The 23,348-nt window shown below is 45.7% G+C and overlaps 1 protein-coding gene across 8 annotated transcripts in view; it reads right to left on the reverse strand.

The window, feature by feature from the left end:
* The window catches only part of ARHGEF9 (Cdc42 guanine nucleotide exchange factor 9), a 200,487-nt gene that overhangs the window by 16,951 nt on the left and 160,188 nt on the right, over positions 1 to 23,348 (reverse strand). For all 8 annotated transcript variants that reach the window (XM_062584967.1, XM_062584964.1, XM_062584965.1 and 5 more), the window contains 2 exons: positions 16,905 to 17,036; positions 428 to 671 (listed from right to left, as the gene is read on the reverse strand). In XM_062584967.1, the coding sequence (XP_062440951.1) occupies positions 428 to 671; positions 16,905 to 17,036 (376 nt within the window). The remainder of the gene's footprint in view (positions 1 to 427; positions 672 to 16,904; positions 17,037 to 23,348) is intronic.

The following is a 23,348-nucleotide window of genomic DNA, read 5'->3' on the forward strand; positions in this document are numbered from 1 at the left end:
CGGTTACCGCCGATTTATGGGCTGAGGCCGGTAAGTCATCGCCTTCCCTGCGCGCCTATCCTGCACAAGACACGCTTAACCAGAGCAAAAATGACACAGCCAGGGGACTCTGAGGACTCCCTGGGGGTAGATGGCTGAAGACTTCTCCCTCCCGCAATACCCACCGAGGTCCACTGGGTCCAGGCTTGAAGCTACAGGCAGAATTTGTTTGGGGATGGGCAAAAATACCAGTAACTGACTGGGAAAGGTACCTGTTTCATGACATTGAGACCAGCCAAAGACATTTGAACAATTTTGAACTGTAATTCCACAGCAAAGAAAAAAAAAACAAAAACAAAGAAACCCCCAAAAGAGGGTTTCTTCAACAGTTGGGGCTAAATTTAATATTACCATCAACCTCCTTTCAGATTCATTTCAGATTCCTCACCTATCTTTTCATCTTCTTGTACCATCTTCCTTTCTTCTCTGAAAGCTCTGAGCCATCGCAACTTCTCTTCCAGTTTCTTGGCAAAGAATAAGTGCATTTCCTCAGTCTCCTTGTTATGAAGTTTGAAGGCATTCTTCATGCTGACATTGAAGTCATCATCTCTCCCATCCTCTATATCTACCACCTCGTACTTATCCATGTCTATGCGACCTTTGTAATACAGGATATCTCTTCGTATCAGGTCCTGCAGAGAAAAAAGGAGAGATGGGTTGATCACCAGACCCTTACAGAGCCTGAACTCAACAGAGACTTCATGGGAGGGTTGAAGAAAACAGAGAAGTAGTGGTGAAATATGATCAAATTCTTAAAACCTCATCTGCGGTGAACACATTTGTTGTTGGCTAAGCGAATAGGGTCGATTATAGGCATAATAGAAGAAAATATAAATCGTCATGCTGCAGGATTTTGCTCGTGGGCATGAAGAAATGCCTCTGAGTAGGTAATGCACTTCCATCCTTTTCCACGGATTCGATATCTTCTTAGGAAGCACATGCTGTGACCCTGTTCCATGGTACAAGAGGCTCGAAAACAAGAGTCTCACGGGATTCCTATGCTGCAGAAGAGGCCGTGTAGAAGGGCAAGACAAATCTAAATGCCACAGGAGATGGAGTTGCTGCCACTTCTCCCTGGAGCTCATTTCTCAGTCTTTGAGAATGCATCAGTGAGAAAATTACCCTGATTCTCAGCTCAGGGAAATCTTAGCTCATTTCCATCCTATTAGCCGCTGGTTATAACCTCGTGGTCCAGCTCAGGTTTCCTTTTTCCCTCCTTGATGTTTGCAGCCTTTAGAATGAAACTTATTCGTCCTTGGCTGCTTTCTAAGTCGATCATCCCTGGCTTAGGTTTTTTCAGAGACAGCCCACACGAAGGGGAAAGAAAAACAAATCCGTATTATTATTTTTCTGAACCGCTCTGGAAAATGAGCCCACTCAGGCTCATTGCCACGCTGGTGGCCACCTGCGTGGTGATGCCACGCAGCGGCTCCCCTCATCCCCACCACCGAACCGCAGCGGCTGCTCACGGCAGCTGGGAGACAGCGGTAGATGGAGGTGGCAATAAAAGTATTTTGAGCTCTGTGGTGTCAACTGCTCAATCACAGATGGGAAATTGCAGATGCAGACGAACTGCAGCAAAAAATAGTACTCAGATTTTTTTTCTGTTTCCTTCCTTCGTATTTACTTTTCGCCTGGTCCATCAAATTTTGTACTGCCTTTAATGGAACGGCTCCTGATGTAAACTGGTGTAAGAGGAGAATCAGACCCATATCTATACATTTTTTACAGGAACAGGGAACAAAAAGTTATAATCAGAAAAACAGGATATGAATTATATAAAAGCATGACCACATAAAGTGATTCAAGTAACAAGGCATACATATTTCAAAAGCCAAATTCAGCAAGACACAATTAAGAATCCCTTTTTCCACCCACTCTCATAACCCAATATTTAGCTGTACGAAACTCATCTAACTTAAATACCTTTCGATTTTTGAGAGTGCCATAAAGCTAAATGCTATGTCAAAGGATTCATTCGAGAGGAAAAATAGAATCAATGCGTCCGGCCTTTATTTACTCGAAAAAGATTCAGAAGTGAAGTTTTTTTTAAAGATAAGCAGGAGGTATTATTTTAAACAGATTATTAACTTCTGGAAAGCAAACAGTACATCACAATTTTTCAGCTCATTTCCTCATGGGTCTGTCAGGCAGCATTAAAAACCCTGAGACAGGATACCGTCCAGGAGCTCAGAGTCTTTAACAGCTGCCTCCCTTCTCTGGAGCGCTCTACCAAAAAAAGAAAAAAAAAATTCAGTGACTAACATACTGTAGAAATACCTTCCTCTAGTATGTAGGCTTTGAACTGTGATGCAGTCCAAAACACAGGAAAAGGATATTTCAAGCTGCATATGTAATAAAAAAATCCCTTTTCTGTACTGTGCTAACTTGGAGAATTGGTTCTTTCCTCTCCCTCTGCCCCCCAAACCGTGGAAGTGCTGAGAAAAGGCTGTAAAAATCACACTAAACTTGTTCAATTAAATCAATACTGTGCATTGTGTTTAAATTATGGTCTTGGCTTAGTCCTTAGAAATAGCATTTCTCTTTATCACATTCTCAAAAAACGTGGATAATAAACCTTATGGGGGGTGGAGGGGAGATGAGCTCATTAAATTAGCTCTACCGAGAAATATTTTTCCTCCTCCAGAGGAAGAAGCAGACTCACCACTTAGGAAAACTTCCAAAACAAAACACTGAACAGACTGTCCTCGTAAGTGAGGGAGCTGAAGCGGGATCAACCACCCTGTGCCATGCAGATGATAATACAGATATTTGTCCGTAAAAGGTAGGATGAAAATACAGAATTGCAGTCCTAATCTAGTTCTGAAAATACAGCCCTTGGTGCATTAGCTTTTTTCTTGTATATATTAAATGCATTTTTCCCCCTCCCATCTCTCCAATTTGCATTTAGGAAACACCCTGGGTTATTTTCAACGCTTCGAGAGCACGGAGCGCTCGGACCTCATCTGGTCCGCGCATATCGACAGACGCGCTACCCGCGTGTCCCCTCGGAGGCTGCAGTCGCTTTGGCGGCGCGCTGGCAAGGCTCCCGCGCTGCAGGGGGGCCGCTGAGTCCTGGGGAGGAAGATAACGGCGCTGCCTAGCAGTTACCGAAGGAACAAGAAGGAGACGATGGAAGCATCGAGCGCCTTGGGGAGCAAAACAGCCCCGCACGTTGCTGCTGCCGGTGAAAATGCAACCGCGGGCAGGAACGTGCTCAGCGATCTCCTCCAGACCGCGCGCAGAACACGCGCGAAGGAGAAACATCGCGATTTTTTTCCTCGGGCATTAAATAAGCCCGGGTGAAAATCAGCAGGGGTATGGAGTGCAGTTTGGAACGGACTTGGTTTCTCAGAAAGTTCAATCCATATTGCAAACGCAGTGACTGTAATTAGATCACACAATTTTTAATGAGTTAGTCACGTCGTATCGTCATTTCTCCTTTTTTCCCCTCTTCGGACCTATGCTCAGTGGATGGATGCTGCTCACTAATAAACGAAATTTTAATATTCACAGTATGGGAACCATAATAAGTATTTAATCCAATGCTATTTTATTACAAATGTTCCTGCAGCTCTTAAAAAGTAACATATATTATTTAGCTCACCACTGAAGTACGGACCCGTTCAAATGCAGTTGGTTTCCAACACAATCAATTTTAACAGAAGTTAGGAACCCATCTGTGCTGCATGAGACATACACCAAATAAAGCCAAACCTCTGTTTTAAGGAGCTTCTTATGCTTGTGAGCAAGAGAATCAAAATTCAGGGAAAAATCTAGGGAATGGAAGCAATGCTGCTTTGCGCGATTGGTGCCAGCGCCTGCAAGGAAGCCCATAGCAGTGCTGAGAAATGAACCCTGCTGTTCCGGACCCCAGTTTTTGCTGGGCACAGGACTATCATCCTTGCTTCAAGAACGTAGGCTGAATCACACAAGTGCACACAAGATAAAGGAAAACAGATGTGTGGCTGAGGATGGAAAGAGATTACTTAAGGAGATTGGCATAAGTACATGGGAGAAGGACAAAGCAAATATATATATAGATACACAGCATGGAGTCTTGCTGGATATATGAGTTGCCATATGATTAAAAGGGAAGGCACAATCGGCAGCTGGAGCAGTGGCCTGCTACTATCCTGATTATCTCAGGAATATCATACTAAGGAGCGGGGAAAAAATTACTGAGCTATGTTTAGGTCAGGATGAGGACCTATCTGGATTGCACTGCCCCGTTTTGGATGTCATATTAAAAATTTTTTTTGAGTTAAATCAGATGAAGTGCGAGAAAAAGTACAAAGGAAGAAACCTTCAGAAAGCAGGATCAAGGGGGAAAGGCTGAAGGAACAGAGTGTTTTAACTTAGAGAACACATCAACGAAGAAGAACATGCTACTGGTATTTCTATACGTGAAATCTTCTTGTAAAAAGGCCAGTGATTATTCTCCATCTTGATTGTAGTGTGACTTAACTTACCACAAGGGAGAATAAAATTAGATACTTGGGGAAAAAAAAAACACCCTTTCTGGCTATAAGGGTAGTTAAGCACCAGAACAGACAAAACAGGGAAGTCTTGGCACAGTCTTCCTTGGAGATTTTCAAGAACAAGGTTAGACAAATATCCATCAGAGATGATCTGAGGATACTTGATCCTGCTAAGGGAATAGCTAATCTCCCGGGGTCCTTTCCAGCTCCACTTCTCCATGGTGCCTAGGATGAAGCGACAGATGGAGGAGGAGAAGGATGAGAGCAGGTAGGATTGCTGTGGACTTTAGGGGCAGCATGACAGAAGCCCCAAAGCACAACGTGGAACAGCAAATGCAAGGAGCAGCCACGTAAGAGCATGGTCTCGGCAGACCGCAGCCACATTGCCTTGTGCAGCTCTTAAAGAAGCGGATGCATTTAGGTCATTTGCCCTTATTTTGTCTAAATACGATCCGTCTTACCCTACAGCTTCTGCAATTTTGCATTCTTTCTCTAGCAGAGAGTTAATTAAGCTCTTCTGAATAAAAAATGCTCTGCAGTCTGTTCACATAATGCATATGAAGGATTTGCAAGGAAAAAGATGAAGATCCCCTCCAAAAAAATATTGATGGGAGCACAAAACAAAAGTTTTGACACATTACATAAACGCACCACAGCTCTGCTCGCTGCAGTTGCTTTTTTGGAGGGTTAGAGCTGGGGTGCTGATGCCTGGGTAGCGGCTGTGCTCAGAGAGCTGGACCTGTGCACATGACTTGCTTGGGCCATTTTCTCCTGCTTTGACTTAAATCTCCCCAGCTCACTGTGCCCTCTCTGAGGGCAGAAGGGGGCTTTCACTAGATGGGCTTGGAAGAAAAAAAGAATCTCATTTGTGACTGTCATAAGGAAAGCAAGACTTTAAATTGAAAACATCTCAGCCTGCAGATCTGAGGCTGCGATGTGGCTTCCGCAATGAATTATCCGCCTACCTCCCAAATCATTGGGCTGGATTTGGCTGTCTAATAAAGGACTGTGTCTATAAATCAGTTTGTTCAATAAATCGACTTCTATTCTACCTGTCTTCTGTGCTGCTTTCTCCTCCTGCCCTTTGGCTTTAATCAATCAATCAGTTGTTTCCTGCTGCGAGCATCCCAGCCCGTAGCTACCTGGGACAGGTGTTGCCTTTGCATGGCATGTTTGTGCCGTGCCCTATATGACTCAGACCCTCCTGTGCCGCTGCAGAGGAAATATAATGTAAATCACAAGAGGGACAATCTGCCTGCGTAGTCGAGTGCTAGTGCAAATCGGCTCCAGAATTAGAAGCCGCCCTGCAGCTTAAAGGAGCACGTAGCTACAAAACACTCCCCTCCGTCAGAAGGCACAGTCGAGCGCTCAGGAAACTCCCGCTTCACCTCCCACAAGGCTCTCATCCCTTGCGGAAAGGGGCACTAAGTGTTTCAAGTACACAGGGGAGCAGGTTTTTGGGTGAATTCTGGCTGGGAAAAGCCCAGGAGGAATCAGAGCTCCTTTCGGGTGTAACGAACCCATTCCGTGCCTGGGCTCAGAGTCCCACTGGTGAAAAAAGAGGATTTGTTAAGGTCTAAAGGGAGCTGAGGGGAGACGGAGGAGTTGTGCTGCTTGTATTTGCTACACTACGCTGGTCCTCAGCAGCTCTTTTGCTTCTTGTAGTCGAGGCCACTGCAGATGGACTGCAAGATGGAGTGGAATACAGTAACTCCCTGACTTCTCCCCAAGGCAGAGCCCAGCCTCTAGAGACAACCTGGCCTAACATATGTGCCAAATAATTTTCACCTGGTACCTTTGCAGCTCCCCATTCCGTCCTCTCTATGCATTTCAGAAGCTCCTCCTATATATTTCTTTGGCCATGACATGCAAGAAGAGACTGTGAAGTCTTATGCAAGCGTTATGATTTTAGGATGGCCCATTTTTTCAAGTGCCATGTTTTACTCTATGCTAGGTCACACTCTGTTTCTCATGTGTAAAACAAGTCATCTGTAAAACACAAGCAGAGAGAGAGCCATTTCCAGCCATGACTCATTAGATCTCTTTTATGAGCTGACAATATAAAAGATGCTATCCTCAAAATCATCTGCTACAAGTTTCTCGTTGCACATGTATCTTATTGGTCTTTCTGATTACCAAAGTCTTGCATATTCCAAAGGTAAAGCAGTTTCAAAACGACCTAAAGAAGAAATATTACGCGCTGTAAGTACATGGATACAGTCAGATCTTTTGAGCTGTTTTCCTGAAGCACTGACTTTGCTGTACGCCTTCACGTGACTTGCAATTCCTCCATGCATCTTCCCCCCTGTCTATAATGGGATAATGGTATTTGCTTATTTTACACGGCAATTGTGAGCTGTAAATAAACAATCATCTGCGAAAGACCCATTGAAAGCCTCTGACGAAAGTTCTTTAAAGCCTCAAGGCACGGTAAGAATAGCTTAGCACTGGGCTTACAAGTGCTTCATGGTTTGGAGCTAGCAGACCAAAAAGTCGCAGAGGGAAGTCTCTGCAGGCTGCAAGCACAGCCCAGAGATGGCAGATGGGCAGGTGGCATCCCCCAGTTCCCTGTGTCCCTCCTGCAAGGAAAAGGGTGGCCTTAGTGCTGCGAGGAGTAAGAAACTGAGATAACACATAACGGGTGGCTCTTCCGCTGGGGACCATGGGCTCCATTCCCAGTAAAAAATCTATTTTTGAGATATTTTCCCTCTTGCATGAACATGGGTTACAGTGCAAAGTCACATGAGGGCTGTTGGGGGGTTTCTCACCTCACTGCTCCTTAACCTAAGTATGTACTCAGTATGAGGAGCATCACCTGTAGGGCAACAGCCCTCATGAGGCTGAACGCCTTGTAGTGTTAGTCTAAGTAGAAGGCATGAAGGAGAGCCAGGATTTGCCCTAAAGAAGTAGCAACTGAAACCTAACACAGACAAGGTGGCAAGGCAGCAATGCATTCACTGTGACTGCAGATCATTTGTGCCTAGTAGGTGACGGGTTCTTCAGCTACCAAGGGGAAATAGGGCTTCAAGAACGAGATTGAAGAAAGAGAGTCTGTGCAACTGGAAACTCTGTAACTTGGCCAATAGTTGATGTTATGCTGAAACTGGGAAAGACTAAACTAGGGTCCGTAAGAGCTACATCCTAATCCTACCAAAGCCTTGGGAAAGGCAGAGTTGGCTTTTGAACTCAGCTGTGGGTCTCAGACCCATCTCTGGAGATTTTTAGTTGACCTGAACAGTAACCAAAGTACAGAATGGAAGGCAAGCAGAGAGAGTGATCTGAATTTCTCAATTTACTCCTGAAATTGCTCCTGATTTTCCTGCCTGCCTGCTCTCCATCTTCATTCTGCCCAGCCCGCTGTGAGCAATGAGAGCATGGCATGCTGCCACTTTGCCATGTCTTTGGGTATCTTTAGTCATAAGGGCTTTCAGTGTTCCTTGGGTTTTTTAAAAAAGACTCAGTGCCTACATTTTCAAAATCTAATTTACCTTTAAGCAACTCTTTGAAGAAAGCAGTCCAGCCTGCTTTTCATGAACACTAAGGACACAATTTTCCATAGTATTTGCTCATTTAACTTAACCCAGCTGTGGGCAGACGGGGCAGTAACACACAGTTCTCACTGACTTTTCCAGAAGCCGAGTGCATTGCAAAACTGGGCCTGCTTTCTGTTCAGCTGAGCACCTACAAATTAATGAACCCTTCTGAATGTTTTTGTCCTAAATAGTTTTGGTATCAGAACTAAATCTAAGCCCTACCACATTGCTGGATGCCAGTGACGGTGAACTTACTTTGCTATCATCCAGCTGTTTGGGCTGAGCCATCGTTGAAGAGCAGCTCTGAAGTACCCTGGGGGATAGGTCATGTTATAACCTTGGGGAGGTACCACCACCTCCAGGATAGAGCCTTGGCCACTCCTGTCTTCCCACAGACCTCCCACGCTAGGCTAAATTATCTCTTACAAGTTTCCCCAGGGGCTACCATGCAAAAATGGGAACTGAAATCTCCAAGCACGCGGTTTATGTAATCCCTCCTTGCACAGGGACAGCTGTGCTGGGGAGGCCAGCAGATTCCTGCCAAATTATTCAGCAGTGTCTGTCTACTGAGTTTGGAAAGAGCCATTTGATTCATCCTTGCCAGTTCCATGAAGCTGCAGTGTGGGATCAGCGTGGGAGAGGATTGGAGCTGAAAGCGTTTGTGTGGAAATGCTATTTTTGTTAGACATATTTGTTGGAACATCAGTGGCACTTTGATGCCTTGTTCCACCTAAAGCTCAGTCACATCATATCTGAAGGAAAGGGGCAAAGGTGAGTGCATTTCCAAAGAACTAATAAATGGCAGAGATAGGAAAGCTTTCCGCAGACACATCAATTTGCTTTTCTGCTCTCTGCATTTTGTTCTCAGAGTCTGAAGATCGCCCTGGTGAAAGGGCACGGGAGGAGGAGGGGTCGACTTGCAGCTTTTGAGGTTTTGCTCATGGGCCAAATTTACACCCACCGCAATTACAGGCGTGACAAATGGGGCCCCGTGTGTACTGTTTACATCTCCCATATCTATAGGGTTATATGACCAGGCTCAACCTGCTCCCCATCCAGAAAAGGGAGCGCAGACCGCGAGCAGATCTGCAAATTCAGCCCTTCCTGGACTGCACAACGGTGTTACTAACAGCAGCCCTTGTCCCTCTGTCCTCCGCCTGTAAGTCTCCTGCGTCCGGCTGACACGGGTGTTTTCTCCCCGCAGCCCAGCTGCCTCTCCGGGCACCGCGCTCCCTCCTCTGATATTGCACACCGAGCACCCGCTGCCGTGAGTCAGCAGCACATCAGCAGGTTTCGGCAGGTCACGGGGTCCTGCCAAGACGGAGGATTAACCTGAGTCCTCCCGCAAAACTGCATTCGGGGCAGGCCACAACCGGCACGCGCGCCGCCCTGCAAAGCGTTCACCGAGCAACCGCTTCAATGACTGTCTTCACTAAATATTAAAGCTCTGTTTCATTTTCTTCAATCTGCCAGATCTGAAAGCTAAAAAACAAAAAAAAAAAAAAAAATTTCCACAACCATTTTTAATATATATTCTGCCAATTGCTGGAATTTATCGTGTTCTGCTCTTTGACGTTACTAACCGAGCAGACTGACAGAGATGAATGAGAAGATCAAACCGACCGGTGTTTTTTCCCTTCTTATGCTGTACGGTCTGGACCCACAGAAACCTCTCGTCTGCTGACGGCACCGACTGATCGGCAGGGCTACGTCACTGGGACTGTGGAACCAACGCTCCTCAAAAATTTAATTTTATACTTTGCTCTGGGACTCTGGCCAGGGCATCCTCAGCCAGGCATGTTTTCTTTGGCTGTCTTCATGCTCGCCTTGTGCTATCTCACAAGATCGAAGAGCATAACACCTTGCTTGGAAGGGCAACACACAACGGAGTCTCTACTGCGCTGCGGGGAAATACAGCCCGATCCAGTTCTGCCACCTCGCTGCAGCCTGGAACCAGGTCTGACCCGACACATGGGCTTTTATTAAGAGCTGCGTTAATGGGAGGAAAAGAGAAGAGGTGGGATGCAGGGGATGTCCAACCATGTTCCTTGTGGGTGGAAAACCAACTTGAAGGAATAAGAATTGTGCCAGTGCTGCCTTCTGTTTGCAAACAAGATTTTAGGCTAAACACATGAGATGTAGTTAGCTTGCAATAACAGCAGGGTCTTTGTTTCGGTGCAGAGATTACCTCAGTGGTTTCAACTGGAGTGATACGGGAACTAGACCTTCTCATACCGGAAGGGCTCTGAAATGTCTCCTTTATCTTCCTACTTGGAAACTCAAACTGCAATGGGGTTTGACAGGATTATTTTATTTACTCTATCTCCTATAGCAAAGCTATTTCTGGCTGCATGTCTGGCTCTTGCTATTAAACTGGTTTCATTTTGCCTCTCATCCAACCTGCTTCGCTCTGAGAGCTCAAGGGAAGGCAGCAATAGCAATAAGCCACAAGCTGGAGTTTACATTGCATCTTGATTGCAAGAGACACATAAAAAGTGCAAATGAAAACTAAATGTGTTTCCTGCAGTCACTGATCTTTCTGCTCTGTCAGAAAACACTGAGCATGGCACCCCATCAAAGCCTGTTCCACTATGGGCAAAAGAAAAGCGTAAGCTGGTGTGAAAACGCTGTTAACCCTTCCTATTTCATACTGTTGTTTCCAGTCCAGTTCCACTCTTGCGCCTGTTGGGGAAACCAAAATTATTACCCAGAAGAGACATATGAAGATCCCCATCTATTATGCCTCAAGCATCCCCCAACATAACAAGCTATGACCATAATTAATACTGTGTGTCACAGCCCTGGATGTTAAATACTGTGATTTGCAAATTTAAAACATCTCTGTGTCAAACTCTCTCAACCTCAGGGTGATAAGAAAAGCAGGCGTTGTGCCTTTAAGGCAACATCATCGAGGACTGACTTCATTTCTTGGTAATTTCGGTTAGCATACTGGAATATGTATTCTTATTTCCTGATTATAGACATATGGCAAGTCGAACAGAGGCCAATACTTGCTTCCTACACAGTTTATTCCCTTCTTCCTTTCCAAAAGGGATTTTTGCATTATGGAAATGAAACTACAGCTTCTTCTGAAGAAAGCACCACTATGTCCTCATGCATACAGCAAACACCCAGCCTCTGGTTCAGGAAACACGGATAGAAAATTCATTAGGAGAGTCTGATGTTAATCTAATAGCCTGAAGTGAGCTGGCTTTGCAAAGAAAATCTAAATCATGAGTTTCACCCGTGGCTCTTAATTAGGAGCTGTAGACATATAAGCTAACTCAGTCCTCTCCTGGTTCTAGAAATGTTCTGCAGTATCTACCTACATCCCTTGGTATATCAGTATTCACTTTATTGAATATTGAAACAGTTGACACGGTCATTTCATCTGACTAAACTTCTCACACCCTAGCACCAGACAATAATTCAGTAGCAGTATCAGGAAGCAATCAGTACTGTCTCTCATGGCAAAATTTGAGCCAAAAAGATCTATTTGTAAATTTGTGACAATTTTTCCACACAAGTTGCTTTGCAAGATGGTTGCCAAAATGAAAGCTGGCTGCCTCAAAAGTCAGCTCGTCCATCTGCTGTTACTGCTCTTATTCATACAACTCTTGTAAATCTGAGTGCAAGTTTCCTACTTGGAAGAAAGACTTAGCTAGATATCCATAGTGGCTCAGGTAACGTCTTGTTGGGGGCATTTTAATATAGTCCTTGATAATTACTCATAGTCACAAACTAGGTGTCTGTGCGAAGTACTCCCAGTTACCCAAGATGTGGTGGTCATGGAAATGCATTTTGGACTTCTCTTTCTGAGGCAGTGGAGCTTATGTTGGTATCAAGGGAAGGATATTGAATCCAGACAGCCCCGTGATTCCTCGAACTTCCTTGCCTGATCACTGAGCCACGTATATGCCTTGCCAGTTCTCTGAATGCACACAATCCATCGACCAACTAATCATCACCCAAATGCCCCTAAGCACATTTCCTAAAAAAGACCCTTGGCTCAGCTCCCATTGCAAGAGCCCTTGGAAGAATCCCAGAAGATTAGGTTACTGGGAAGACAACAGGGACATTCACGTTCAAGGTGTTGCTCAAACCAGCAGCTGGGAGTCCATCTTACCCATCTGCAGAGCAGCAGATCACCTTTATGAGATGAGTGAGAGAGAGGATACAAGGAGGTAATTCCAACCTGCTGAGGTCTGCAGACACCCACAATTTCAAAAGGCCAAGCAGATGCTGAAGCCTTACTTGAAACATTTAGGAGCAACTGTTAAACGTATTGAATGATGACCAGCTTGCTCGTGGCTGTCAGATGGCCTGCCTGGCATTACTGATGATCTTCTGCAGGCATATCAAGCAGGGAGCCACTATGTGCTAATCACGGGAAGAATCATCCTGAGAGTTATCCTCCCTCACAAAAATGTTTTGACCAGATGTTCAAAAAAAAAAAAAAAAAAAAAAAAAAAAAAAAAAACCTCAACCTTAAAAACATTTTCAGGCATCAAGAGAAAGAAAGGGGATTGCAAAGCTTCAGGAAAGTAGGTCATTTTCAAAGCAGAGAGGAGTTTATTTGGAAAAAACACTAATTGCTGCCAAAAGCAGATAGCGGGATATTAGAGAAATACTGGCATACCTAGTAGGCCTTATTCCTTAGGCACGGGCAACACTGAGTTGATCAGTGGGAAAAAAAAAATGGTAACTCTTGCTAGCATATGATAGGTGTCCTGCTGAAAACCTTCCTAGGCCATCTGCCTGTATTGTTGATGTAATGAGCCTGGTCCAAAGAATAAATGGTGGAAATGAACACATTTTAGAGCCTCTGGAACGTGCCTTGCCTCTAGAGCTGCCCACCGGACACAAAGCAGCAGAACTGAAGCAGTCCTAGCAGACAACAAGACTGCTAGGAAGAAACTCAAACTTGAATGGGGAGAGGATGTGTTATTTTGCACGTAGCCCTAGCCTGGAATAATGAGTACAAAATGAGCTGCTATTTCGGCTGAAGATAGATTTTGTTATATTCTGCCATGGGTTCAGCAATTACACAGCTTGCCCAGAGAAGGAAAAGCTTGGAATACAGATACATGCAATGGTTGCTGGAATAAATGTGCAGTATGCTCTCCTAGGAACGATACATCCAGTGCATGGGTTGGCCATCATGCCTGCTGGAAGCAGAGTGTTGCTGTTACTTTTGCAGCAAAAGGAAGACTGAGAGCTATAAAATTCACGTATCAGTTTGAGTTTGGACATGCAGGAGAGCTTTCAGTAGCTCTTTTCCAGATATTGCAGGAATTCATGTACCATTTTCATGGAGCTAAAAATGCATCTGTTGGTATCACTGAATGCCACAATCACCTCTCATTAGCCCAGATGGCTGACACTGATTACAGCCAGTTTTTGCCACATTTAGACTGTTTATTTCATCACCCACTGCAGGAATTAGAGAGCAGGAACCTGATGGTCTCATTGAAGCGGCCCCAATTTTTGTAGACAAGTGAGTTCAAAGGGAAGGACCAGCAAACCAGCATCCAAAATTGTCACGGAGCTTATGAAAGCAAACTCTATCTGTTCCATCAGGAACAGAGGTATCCATGTCTGCCAAACTGTATCTGCCAAACCACAGAATTCATATGCATTAACAGGAGCTTTGGGAGCACAGAGCTTTTCCAGCTGCAAACCTGTACCCATGAGACAACAGATAACACAGGTGAGGGTGATGTGCAGATAACTTCAGTGGAGATTTGGAGCACTGGGAAATCTTTTCTGAAATACACTCTTATCGTCCTAGTGCCTCTCAAGATACCTGGTTTGCTTTCACCAAAGTAAAAAGTTTGTGATACATTCAAATACAGAATTCGCTTTAGTTCCTTATTGCTATTAAAAATCTCTTTTTGACCAATAAATAGGGAAAATTTAACCATTATAATTCAAGAATATAGGTATTCTCAAATAGACTGTGTCATGATTAAGGATGTGTCACACCTACTAATTTACTCTTCAGCTAACGTTATCTTATCTAAAGAAAGCCCATAAATGCAGAAGATCTTCTGAAGAAGGAGATTTACTGTGATATGCCTTTGTAAGTGGTATCGAAACAGAAACCTTTGTTCATGGCTCACCAACCAAATGAATCGCACGCAAAACATTGGTCGGATCCTCTGGGAATGTTCTCATTGTCTGGAAGAAGAAGGGTCCTGTTCAATCTGCCTCTTTGGAAACCTCTGAAAGGCTTGATTTTTCCTGCAGATGAGGCAGAGAAGCTGGCAGCCCTGGAGCAGTGTCAGCTCTGAATCCTTCCGGAAACTTGAGCTTTTTTTTTTTTTTTTTTTTTTTTTTTTTTTTTTTTTTTTGCCCTTGTGCACTTAAGCAACTCTGATTCCTTGCGGGCTTGTGCAAGTGTGATGTGAAAGCATGTAGCAAGCCACACGCCACCTGGGAGCACTTCGGTTCCCTGACTGCAGCAGGGCTGTGCTGCTGAGACTGAGCCCAACAGATGAGCCTGGGATGTGGCAGCTCTGCCTAACCCCGGCCAAACCGAGCTGGAAAACCAGGACCCCGGCAGACCTGCTGTCTTCTCCGAAGTCTCGGAGATGTGTAGCTCATGGTTCATCTCCCTCAGAGAGCAGATTTAAAACATAGGGTAGGGAAGGCCAGCCACCTTTGGCTTCCAGCGCCTTGACTGAGACAACCCCAGGCTGTCTGGCTGTCTGGCTCTAAAATAGAGGCTATCTTGCTAGACGGTTGCTTGTTATGATCCATAGCAAGAAATGGTCTAGACAACACAGGTTGTAAATCACTCAGATTTACTTTATACAGAGTATGCAATCCTGAAATGTGAGCTAACACTCCTATTAATTCCGAATTTAAAATTTTTTCTTAATAAAGTTCAAGGAAAATGCTATCAGTGCTATTGGGAAATGCTACGGGAAAGTCCTGCTCTAGCCCCCTCTCCCCTCCTATCCCCCTACTCCAAAAAATAAAAAATGCAACTTGACATTGGAAAGGCTGGTACTGCAGATGTAGGAGACACTGCAACTTGGTATGGCCACTGTGCCTGTGACATCAGCCTCAAGCACTCTCTGCCCCATCACCCCAAAGCTCTGGAGACTGTCCTACAAGGATCTCAGCTAGCGGCACAAGAGCTTGTCACATCTGCGACACGGAGCCAATCTCCCTACCATGGAGACCTAGAACCACCACAGTGTCTCCAAGACAGAGCTAAAAACTACAAGGTGTTTTCCTGTGAAGACACCTCTTCTGCGACATCACCACACACACACTACATAACACCTTTTGAATACATACGGGAAGAGGATAGTGTCACACCATCAGTGCTTGCATACTGATGCAACCTTTAAGCCCCCAATAGCCTCTTGTGAATTGCTGAACACTCTGCATCCATACTGATGACCACAGAAATCCCAGCTCTGACTTTATTGGGAGGCAACGCTAGAAATCTCTGAGGATCGGACCCAGTGCAAGCCAAACTGAATGCTTATGAATTGGAAATTCAGGCTCATGATCAAAGTTCAGGAGGTCAAGATTAAAAATTAAACCCAGCCGCTTATTTCCAGCCTCATCTTGACAGTTCTCTGAACATCTGACTGTTGTTGGGTTTGGGGGGTTTTTTTCAGAGCTGAAACAGGTGTAAAAGGGACAGAAATGAGGGAAGAAAAATAAGCACACACATTCCAGAAGGCAAAATTTCAGCCAGCCATGACTCAGGGATAAAAGTGCCACCCGCTGAATCGCCCAGGTCGCTTGCACCCTGGCAGTGGGCAGCAATGGCTCAGTGAGTCAGGAGCCACCCACTTGCTCACCCGCACGGCTTCCCGCAGCAGCAGGGCATTCCTCGGAGGGCTGCCACGCCAGTGCCGACCTCCCTCCGCCTTCCCACCACATATGAGATCCGACAGGGACACGGCCCTGCTGTGTTCGGCTGCAGGCATCTGCAGCTTGCTCTCGTTCACGCTTGAAGTCGATCCAGGGGACTCCCTCTGCAGCGCTATCTATATATCTGCAGTGAAAATGTCAATGAATCCAAGTGTGTCAGAAGACAGAGGCGTCCAGGATTTATGAGCTCCATCACTTTACACGTTGACGTCTTCTTTAAAGTGGTTTGATAATAAAGAGCTGGGATCACCTGAGTGAGGCTACAGCAACGCAACGGCAGGAGGCTCATAGCACGAGATGATGATACTGCTTAGCGCAGATGCTCCCAACCACAGTTCATCCGCTGCTACTAATACTATACTGTGTTAGGATCAGTATTCTCGATTATCTTTCTCTGCTTTTGTGATGGGTTTCATTGCAGAAATATGCTCTGTAAGCTAGCACTGCAGCTACCTAAAGATGAGGCTTAAAACATCCCACTCAATGACAGCACGTATACTCTGGTAAAAGCCACATTGCTGCCTGCTAGTTCTTCAAGAAGCAGAAATCGTCATTTTAATGCAGCAATTGAGTCGTCTGCTTATGTGCCAGGCTTCACAGTCCATACAGAAATTCTAGGGCTATCTGATTCCAGACTACATGCTGCTGCAAAATGCTGAAGGAGAAGCAAGGCAATGAGCCAAAACGAGGGGCACGCAAGAAAAAGAGCAAGGCATGAACCGAGCAAATGGATGCTGGATTTGCCACTGGCATACAAAACCTTCTATGTTATGCTCACCATCCTGTAATTCAGTATTCCTAGGATTTGCATTGCCCTTCCTCGGTGCTACCCACGTCCTCTTCTGCACGTGTGGGAAATGGCCTCCTTGCCCTAAAAACCACTCTGGGATGGAAAGGCTGCAGCCTGCCTGCGGTGTGTCCTTAGCAGTGCTGGTTTCTCCCTGGATGTCCTTACCTTCTTGCAGAGAACCATCTGGTGATCAAAGAGAAAGAAAACACGCTGCTGGTTCCGTCCATAAGGCTGGTAAATCCAGGACATCTCCCCCGTGTAGATCAACTCGGAGCTCCGGTCCAAGATATCATCTCCCTAGAGGGCGTAGAGAAGGAGGTGGAGTGAGTCACTGCTCCCCCCCACCGGCGCAGCAGATACATTTCTCCAGGGCAGCTGGAGGGGAGCAGGAATTAAATGACATTTGGACCCTCCTGCATCTCTCCAAGCTGCCCCTTCTGACCAGAAACCAGATCATCCCCACCAGCTGCCTGGCCGCTCTGCCCTTTCTCGGGGCGCCCGGCTCGCTGAGGCAGGCAGGAGGTACAGCTATGGCAGCGGTCTTGCCACAACCTCTCAACGCCTGTCCTCCAAGCAACTCCCCCCTCCTGCGCATCCAGGGCAAGGAATGCCCCTGGGGGCCCCCAACCTTTAAAAGAGCTGCCCAACTCAAGTCCCCCCGCCGAGCACCTCAGGACATCCCCCACCACGAGCGATCAAAGCCATCCAAAGCACGCTATCAATTTTCTCTCCCTCGAGGCTGTCAAAACTTCTCCCTCCAGATTGCTGCCTCTCTTCCCACTCTTTCAGGCAATTGGATCCCCTTCTCCCGTAGGGTAGGTCGTTAGAGCTCCCCATCTCCAAAGAACTCTCAGGACCACCCTGGTTCTTCTGGCAGCAGGCAGCCCCAGGGGCTGGCGAGGCCTCCCCGGCAGCCTGCCAGGATGCCCTCACCCCTTCTCTGCCTCAGGCTAACGCTTGTTTTCCTCTCCAATTCTCTCTCTCTTTTTTTTTTTTTTTTTTAAAGGATTCATGAGCAGATGGTCTTGGAAATACAGCTTGCTCTCTCCCACTCTCGGAGAGAACAAATGCAGTCACCCTCCGCTAATTGGGATGAGCTGGACTTTTTAAAAAAGTTAATTAAAATCTATTTATTAAAAATGGGCGAATTCGCTGCCACCTGCCCCGTGGGCATCTCAGTGTATCTCACACTCTGAAACGCCGCAGAAGGAGTCAGAAGGACTTTAACTGAAAGGTAAGGAGCAGGATGAGGGAGCAAGGGAGAAAAGCTTCCTTTTTTTTCTTTTTTTTTTCTTTTTTTTGGCTCCCAAGCTAGTGCAGTTCTGGCTTTGATGCTGAACGAGAGCCAATTTTGGGACAAGCCCCTTCCAAAATCTCGGCAAACAGCATATAACACTTCAGCCAGCTACAGGGGGCATCTGGAGAGATGTGTTTTTCTGGTACCACTTAGACTTGCGGGTACCAAGGGACCCAAGAGCCAACCCCCACTTCTAATGTTGTGGTTCAGATTTCAGGCTGCTGCTCAGGTAAATGTGTAATTAACCTCTCGGCATTGATTGCAAATGAACGCCTGAGTCCCTGGGCCTGGTGACAACAGCAGCTTCATTAAGTCGCTGCATCGTCATGCTGCAGCAAAGACTTTCCAATCACCTCAGCGAGGTATTCAGCCACCCCTCTGTCTCCCTTCCGTGGCTGCGGCACCCGAAGGCCTCGTTAGGGATAACTCGCCAGGAATACCGAGGCATATTCCCAGGGAGAGAGGGGTTGCACATCCCACAGCATCTCAGGAGCGTGGTGTTGGGGTCTGATCTCAGCTGCACTACCTCCTGGTCAGATCTCAGCCTCTACAGAAACTAGGTCTGGCTGAGACGGTACAACCAAGCCCTTGAACAAGAAGCCTCTGAAGCAAACAAATGAGCTCCAGAAGTTGTGGGCCATCCTGACTAAATATGAGCTAATGTGAAGAAGACTCGTACCAGCCCATGGACAGAAGATTTTACAAGAGGGGGTGAGCCTAGAAGAGGCTGCCTGCTAAAAATAGAAAGCCAGTTCTATGTTTTACTCCTGTGGTAGCATCTAAAGCCTGAGGACACACAGAGGACTCTGTAAACACTTCTACTTGATTAGCTGAATCCAAACTGTGTAGTCCCTGCAAGCAATATGAAGGAAAAAAAAAAGATAGGATCTGTATTGCATTTTTTATGTTGTGAAAATTATTTATATATACAGTCTATAGGCTAGAAATAGATGGTTTCCAACATCGTGTTTGCAAATTTGGAAATATATATTGCAGATAGCTTTAGATTAGCATACAGCTGGCCAACTTTCAGCCCCCAAGAGCAGCACTCTCCATGGCCCTGCCTGTTCCTCAAACCCTCGGCTGCTGTAGCAATACTGGCTTGGTTGTGCTGCCAGAGCCTCCCAGAGCAGACGCAGTGAACCTTGAAAGGAGGTTTTATGCCAGCACAGTTATACCACCTCTCCAAACAGCATGAAGTCTCTTCTGGCGGTGGAGCATCCATATGGGTGGGGTTTACTGGAACTGCGAGGTCAGCTGAAGAATGGGGCAAGGAGGGAAGCGTTTGCTTTTCTGCTGAGGGCTGATGTGACCACCCCAGCTGGCCTTTCTACATGTCTTGGCTTGAGGCAGGCTTTCCTGTAATGCCTCTCCCAGCCTTTCTCTAAAGCCAAGGTAGTCTGCCTTCAGAGTTAAACTAGGTAGTGGAGTTGAGGATGGGTACGCATTTGGGCTGCCTGATCACACAAGCAGACTCAGCCAGCCTGTTTTCAGCAGTAAAAAGCTCTCTGAGGACTAGTTGTCCAGCACTGAACAGATTGTCTGAGGTCTGGCTTCCTAAAATCTTACACAAAACTAGGAAAAAAAGTCATTTCCCTCTCCATTTTTTTGCAAGCAATTCCCAGAGAGGCTGGATCTCCTATATCCTTCTGTAAGTTGAGAGAAACACCATTAAAAAAGAAGAAGATGGATTTTCAGTAGTTCTGAACTAGCAGATGTCTTACTGACTTTGCAGAGCACAGCAGAAAAATGGCCAGGACAAGACGAGAAGACCTCCTGAGGTCTCTTCCAGCCTGAGCTATCCTACGATCCTGTAAACTAATAAGCTCAGCCCTCTGCAGCCTGCAACACATCTGCACTGGGCATCCTGCTGCAAACGAGGGGCAGGGAAAAGAAGGAAATGTTACACCTCCCTGACTGCTCCGCTGCTTCTCTCCCACGTGAGCAAGACACTACCCTGGTATCAGGGGCTCCGAAACACTCGGCTCATTGGATGTAGGTGCCCAAGCCCAAGCCCACCACCACACACGGCTCCTTGCTACTGCTGCCGGGCAGAAAAGCCCCTTCATTAGTTAGCATTCAGCAACCAGGTCTCTCTCCTGCCCGACACCGCTGTTCTTTAATTAGAGATTGACAGGCTGATTAGCACTCTGGGCTACGGAAAGATCAGAAAAAAAGGAAAGTGAGAGAAATGTTGTCCTTTTCATCAGGCTCATTTTCAATACCTTCTGTTGCTGGGAAAAAAATAAAAAAGGATCTGCTCCAGCCCCTGATGTGATTTTTCCCAGGAGGATTTCTCATCAGGCTGTCCTCACTTTGAAAACACTACATTGGTCGCATGCATCTTTTCTTTTTTTTCTTCATGTCATTCTGGGATTTAACAACGTAATATTAGGATCAAGCCAACTATTCTGCGTTACATAATTAAGGGCATCCAGTCTTGTTTTAAAGGACCCGTAAATAACAAGAACGAGAGGAAATTTAAAAGGACAGAGTTCATTATATTTCTCAAGTATAAGTATTTCGCCCTTTATGTAAATTTGATACTCTCAAAACCTGCCAAATTGGCAACCCAAGGGAATCAGGGCTAGAAATATCTAGAAATCTACACAAACCAATGTCATTTGTTTAAACTTAAGGAGGAGCAGTTTAAGCTGTCTCCTAGCTGAGGAACTGGGCTCTCTCCTGCTCCTGCCACTGGCTCAGGGTCCTTCAGCAATGCCTGTCCTGTGGACAGCCACCATGGGCAAGAGGAGCTGGGCTACTTTGCCTCCCTCCTCCAAGCCAGTCTGGGCTGAATGGGAGGAGAGCAGAGCTGGCCATAGCCACAGAAGCTGGAGGGGCTCCTCTTGTACCCAGGGGCTGAAGTTATGGTCATTGCTGCCTCTTTAGGGTTTGGGTTTTTTTTTTTTTTTTTTTTTTTTTTTTGACTTGGTTTAAGAGTTTCATGAAAGGGAACCATCACCCTTCCATGGGAATAGAGCGATCCTGAAGTCCACCAAAGTGAAAAGCTGTTTTCCATCACTGTGTCTTCTCAGATGGGCGGTTTTGTGGAAAAAATCTCTTTATATATATATATATATAAAAACCCACTAACCTTTGAGAACTGTAACTCTCTTTAAGAGGACATGAGCACAAGAAGGGACTGAGCCTCCAAAAGCTGCCCAGCATGGGCTTTGTCTGGCCTGTTTTAAGTCTGATATAGAGGAGACTTTGCATGCTGCTCTGAGCGAGCTCCAGCTAACCTCGTGTGTCATTTCAGCCTTCGTGCTTTTAAATGTTACTGCTTTGATCCAAGGGTATGTAACTATGGGCAAGGGGATGATGCTGAGCGAAGGGAAATGCAGGCTGGACACCAGGAAACACTTCAGAACAAGGAGAGCTCCCAGACGTTGCAAGGACCCTGTGGGAGGTGGTGGAAGCCCTATCCTCTGAGCCATTAACAACTGCAAGGACAAAACGCAGCAGGGAATCGGGCAGCATCTCTCTAGGGCTGTTTACATTTTGGAAATTCATTTGCAAAAGAAAAAAAAAGAGAGTCTCATATGTGTCACCAGTTCAACACAGACTTTTCAGTCAAGACCACGTTCCTGTGAGTTCTGCAGGACCACATTTCAAAGAGATTGGGATTATTTCTTATTTATGTCAGATCAGCATCTTCCCTTCAGATTTTGCTCAGTCATGACTTATATGAAGCTGCCAAAGCTGTCAATAATTCCTTAGACTTCATGCCCTGGCTGTTATAGCACAGTTACCAGCTACCGCTAAAGTCAGGCCACATTTGCATGGTCCCATTTGCGATTTAAACCATGAAACCCTGCTTATCTGACATCGCGGAAAAAAAATCAGCCTTGTTTAAGTAAAGGACACTTACATTTTTCAAATGCTGACTCTGAAATCAACCTTCAACACAGGCCAGGTGGAACATCATGAGAGAGAAAACCATTCCTGACACACACGTGCACAACTCCCTGGGATTCAGCGGAATAGCTTCTGCTTACATTAGCTAGAATTTGCCCCCTAGTTTTTATTTTATTTTATTTTAGGATCACTATTATGCACACACTCCAGATAACACCCTCTCCTTGTGAGAATATGTGTAAACACACTCTGTTTCATGCCAGCATTCTTTGAACATTCATGAACATCTCAAATATTCACGCGCTAAGCACTGTTTTTGTTTGATTTGGATTCTTCTTTCTTTTAAAAAAAAATCTTTTCTAAGATCTCATTGCAAAACATGGGTAAATTTAGAAATGAAAACGCAATTTCCAATCAGCAAGTCAACATGGTTAGTCTAGAGATGTGGAAGAAAAACATAGACATTTCTCCAAATGAAACATTTCAGCAAGCTTAAACATTTACCCTTGGTTTCTGTTGAAATAACCCACCAAATGCAATACACTGTAGTGTAACATTAGGTGGAAAATTGGGATTATCTCTATTTTGTGCCCTTGCTGGATTGCTAGTGAAAAAAATTCGACCTGGCTGCTTTTCCCCTGATTCCTGCTTTCTCAGATTTGTTTGTTTGTTTGTTTGTTTGTTTGTTTTTTCAGGCTAATTTTAAATGAGCTTGCACCCCTGGTCTACATCGCTACAGCCAGTTTGCACTGCCGTGCCAGCTGCAGAGCAGATGAAGCCACTGTGATGCCCACAGGGACAGAGAGGGATCACCTCTGGGCGCAGACTTTAACTAGAGCGGGAATAGGGCCACGGAAAGACGGGAGGGAGAAGCTGTGGGTTCCTGTCGCTGTTTCAGCGAGCACTTAATACAAGTTGTATAAACATTTATAGAAGCACAAACTGGATGTCAGTCAGCTCTTCACTCTTCACCCAAGTGTCCTTCATTGAAAAGCTAGGTCTTCTCCCACGCTCTGATCCAGATAATACTTGCATATTCCCCACAGACTGAAAGAGATGGGGGCGGGGGTAAGTGCTGGGAAATCCCTCTTGCATCCCACAACAGCTAGGAGATGAGGGCTTGACTCCCTTCAGGTGGGGGAAAGCAACCCCAGATTGCCTGCAAGAGTGTTTCAATTTGTTACGGAAAAAAGGCAACTTCTGCCAACTTTGATCATTTTTTATGGAGTCAGATATGCTCCGAGGATGAGCTGAACCAGATCTCCAGGCAAAGAGAGATTGGGAACAAGTCCTAAAAGTGAGATGAGTGCATTCAGTGCTGCCTCTCACACAGCACTGTCAAGGCTCAGGGGCTACCAGCACACTGCAAACTTTACTGGCAAAAGCAAAGGCACAGAAGGTTTCAGACAGTGCTATAGATAGAGATCAGCTGAGTGGGATTTGGGAGGCTA

Source organism: Rhea pennata, chromosome 11, assembly GCF_028389875.1.
Source record: "Rhea pennata isolate bPtePen1 chromosome 11, bPtePen1.pri, whole genome shotgun sequence".
Classification (NCBI taxonomy): domain Eukaryota; kingdom Metazoa; phylum Chordata; class Aves; order Rheiformes; family Rheidae; genus Rhea; species Rhea pennata.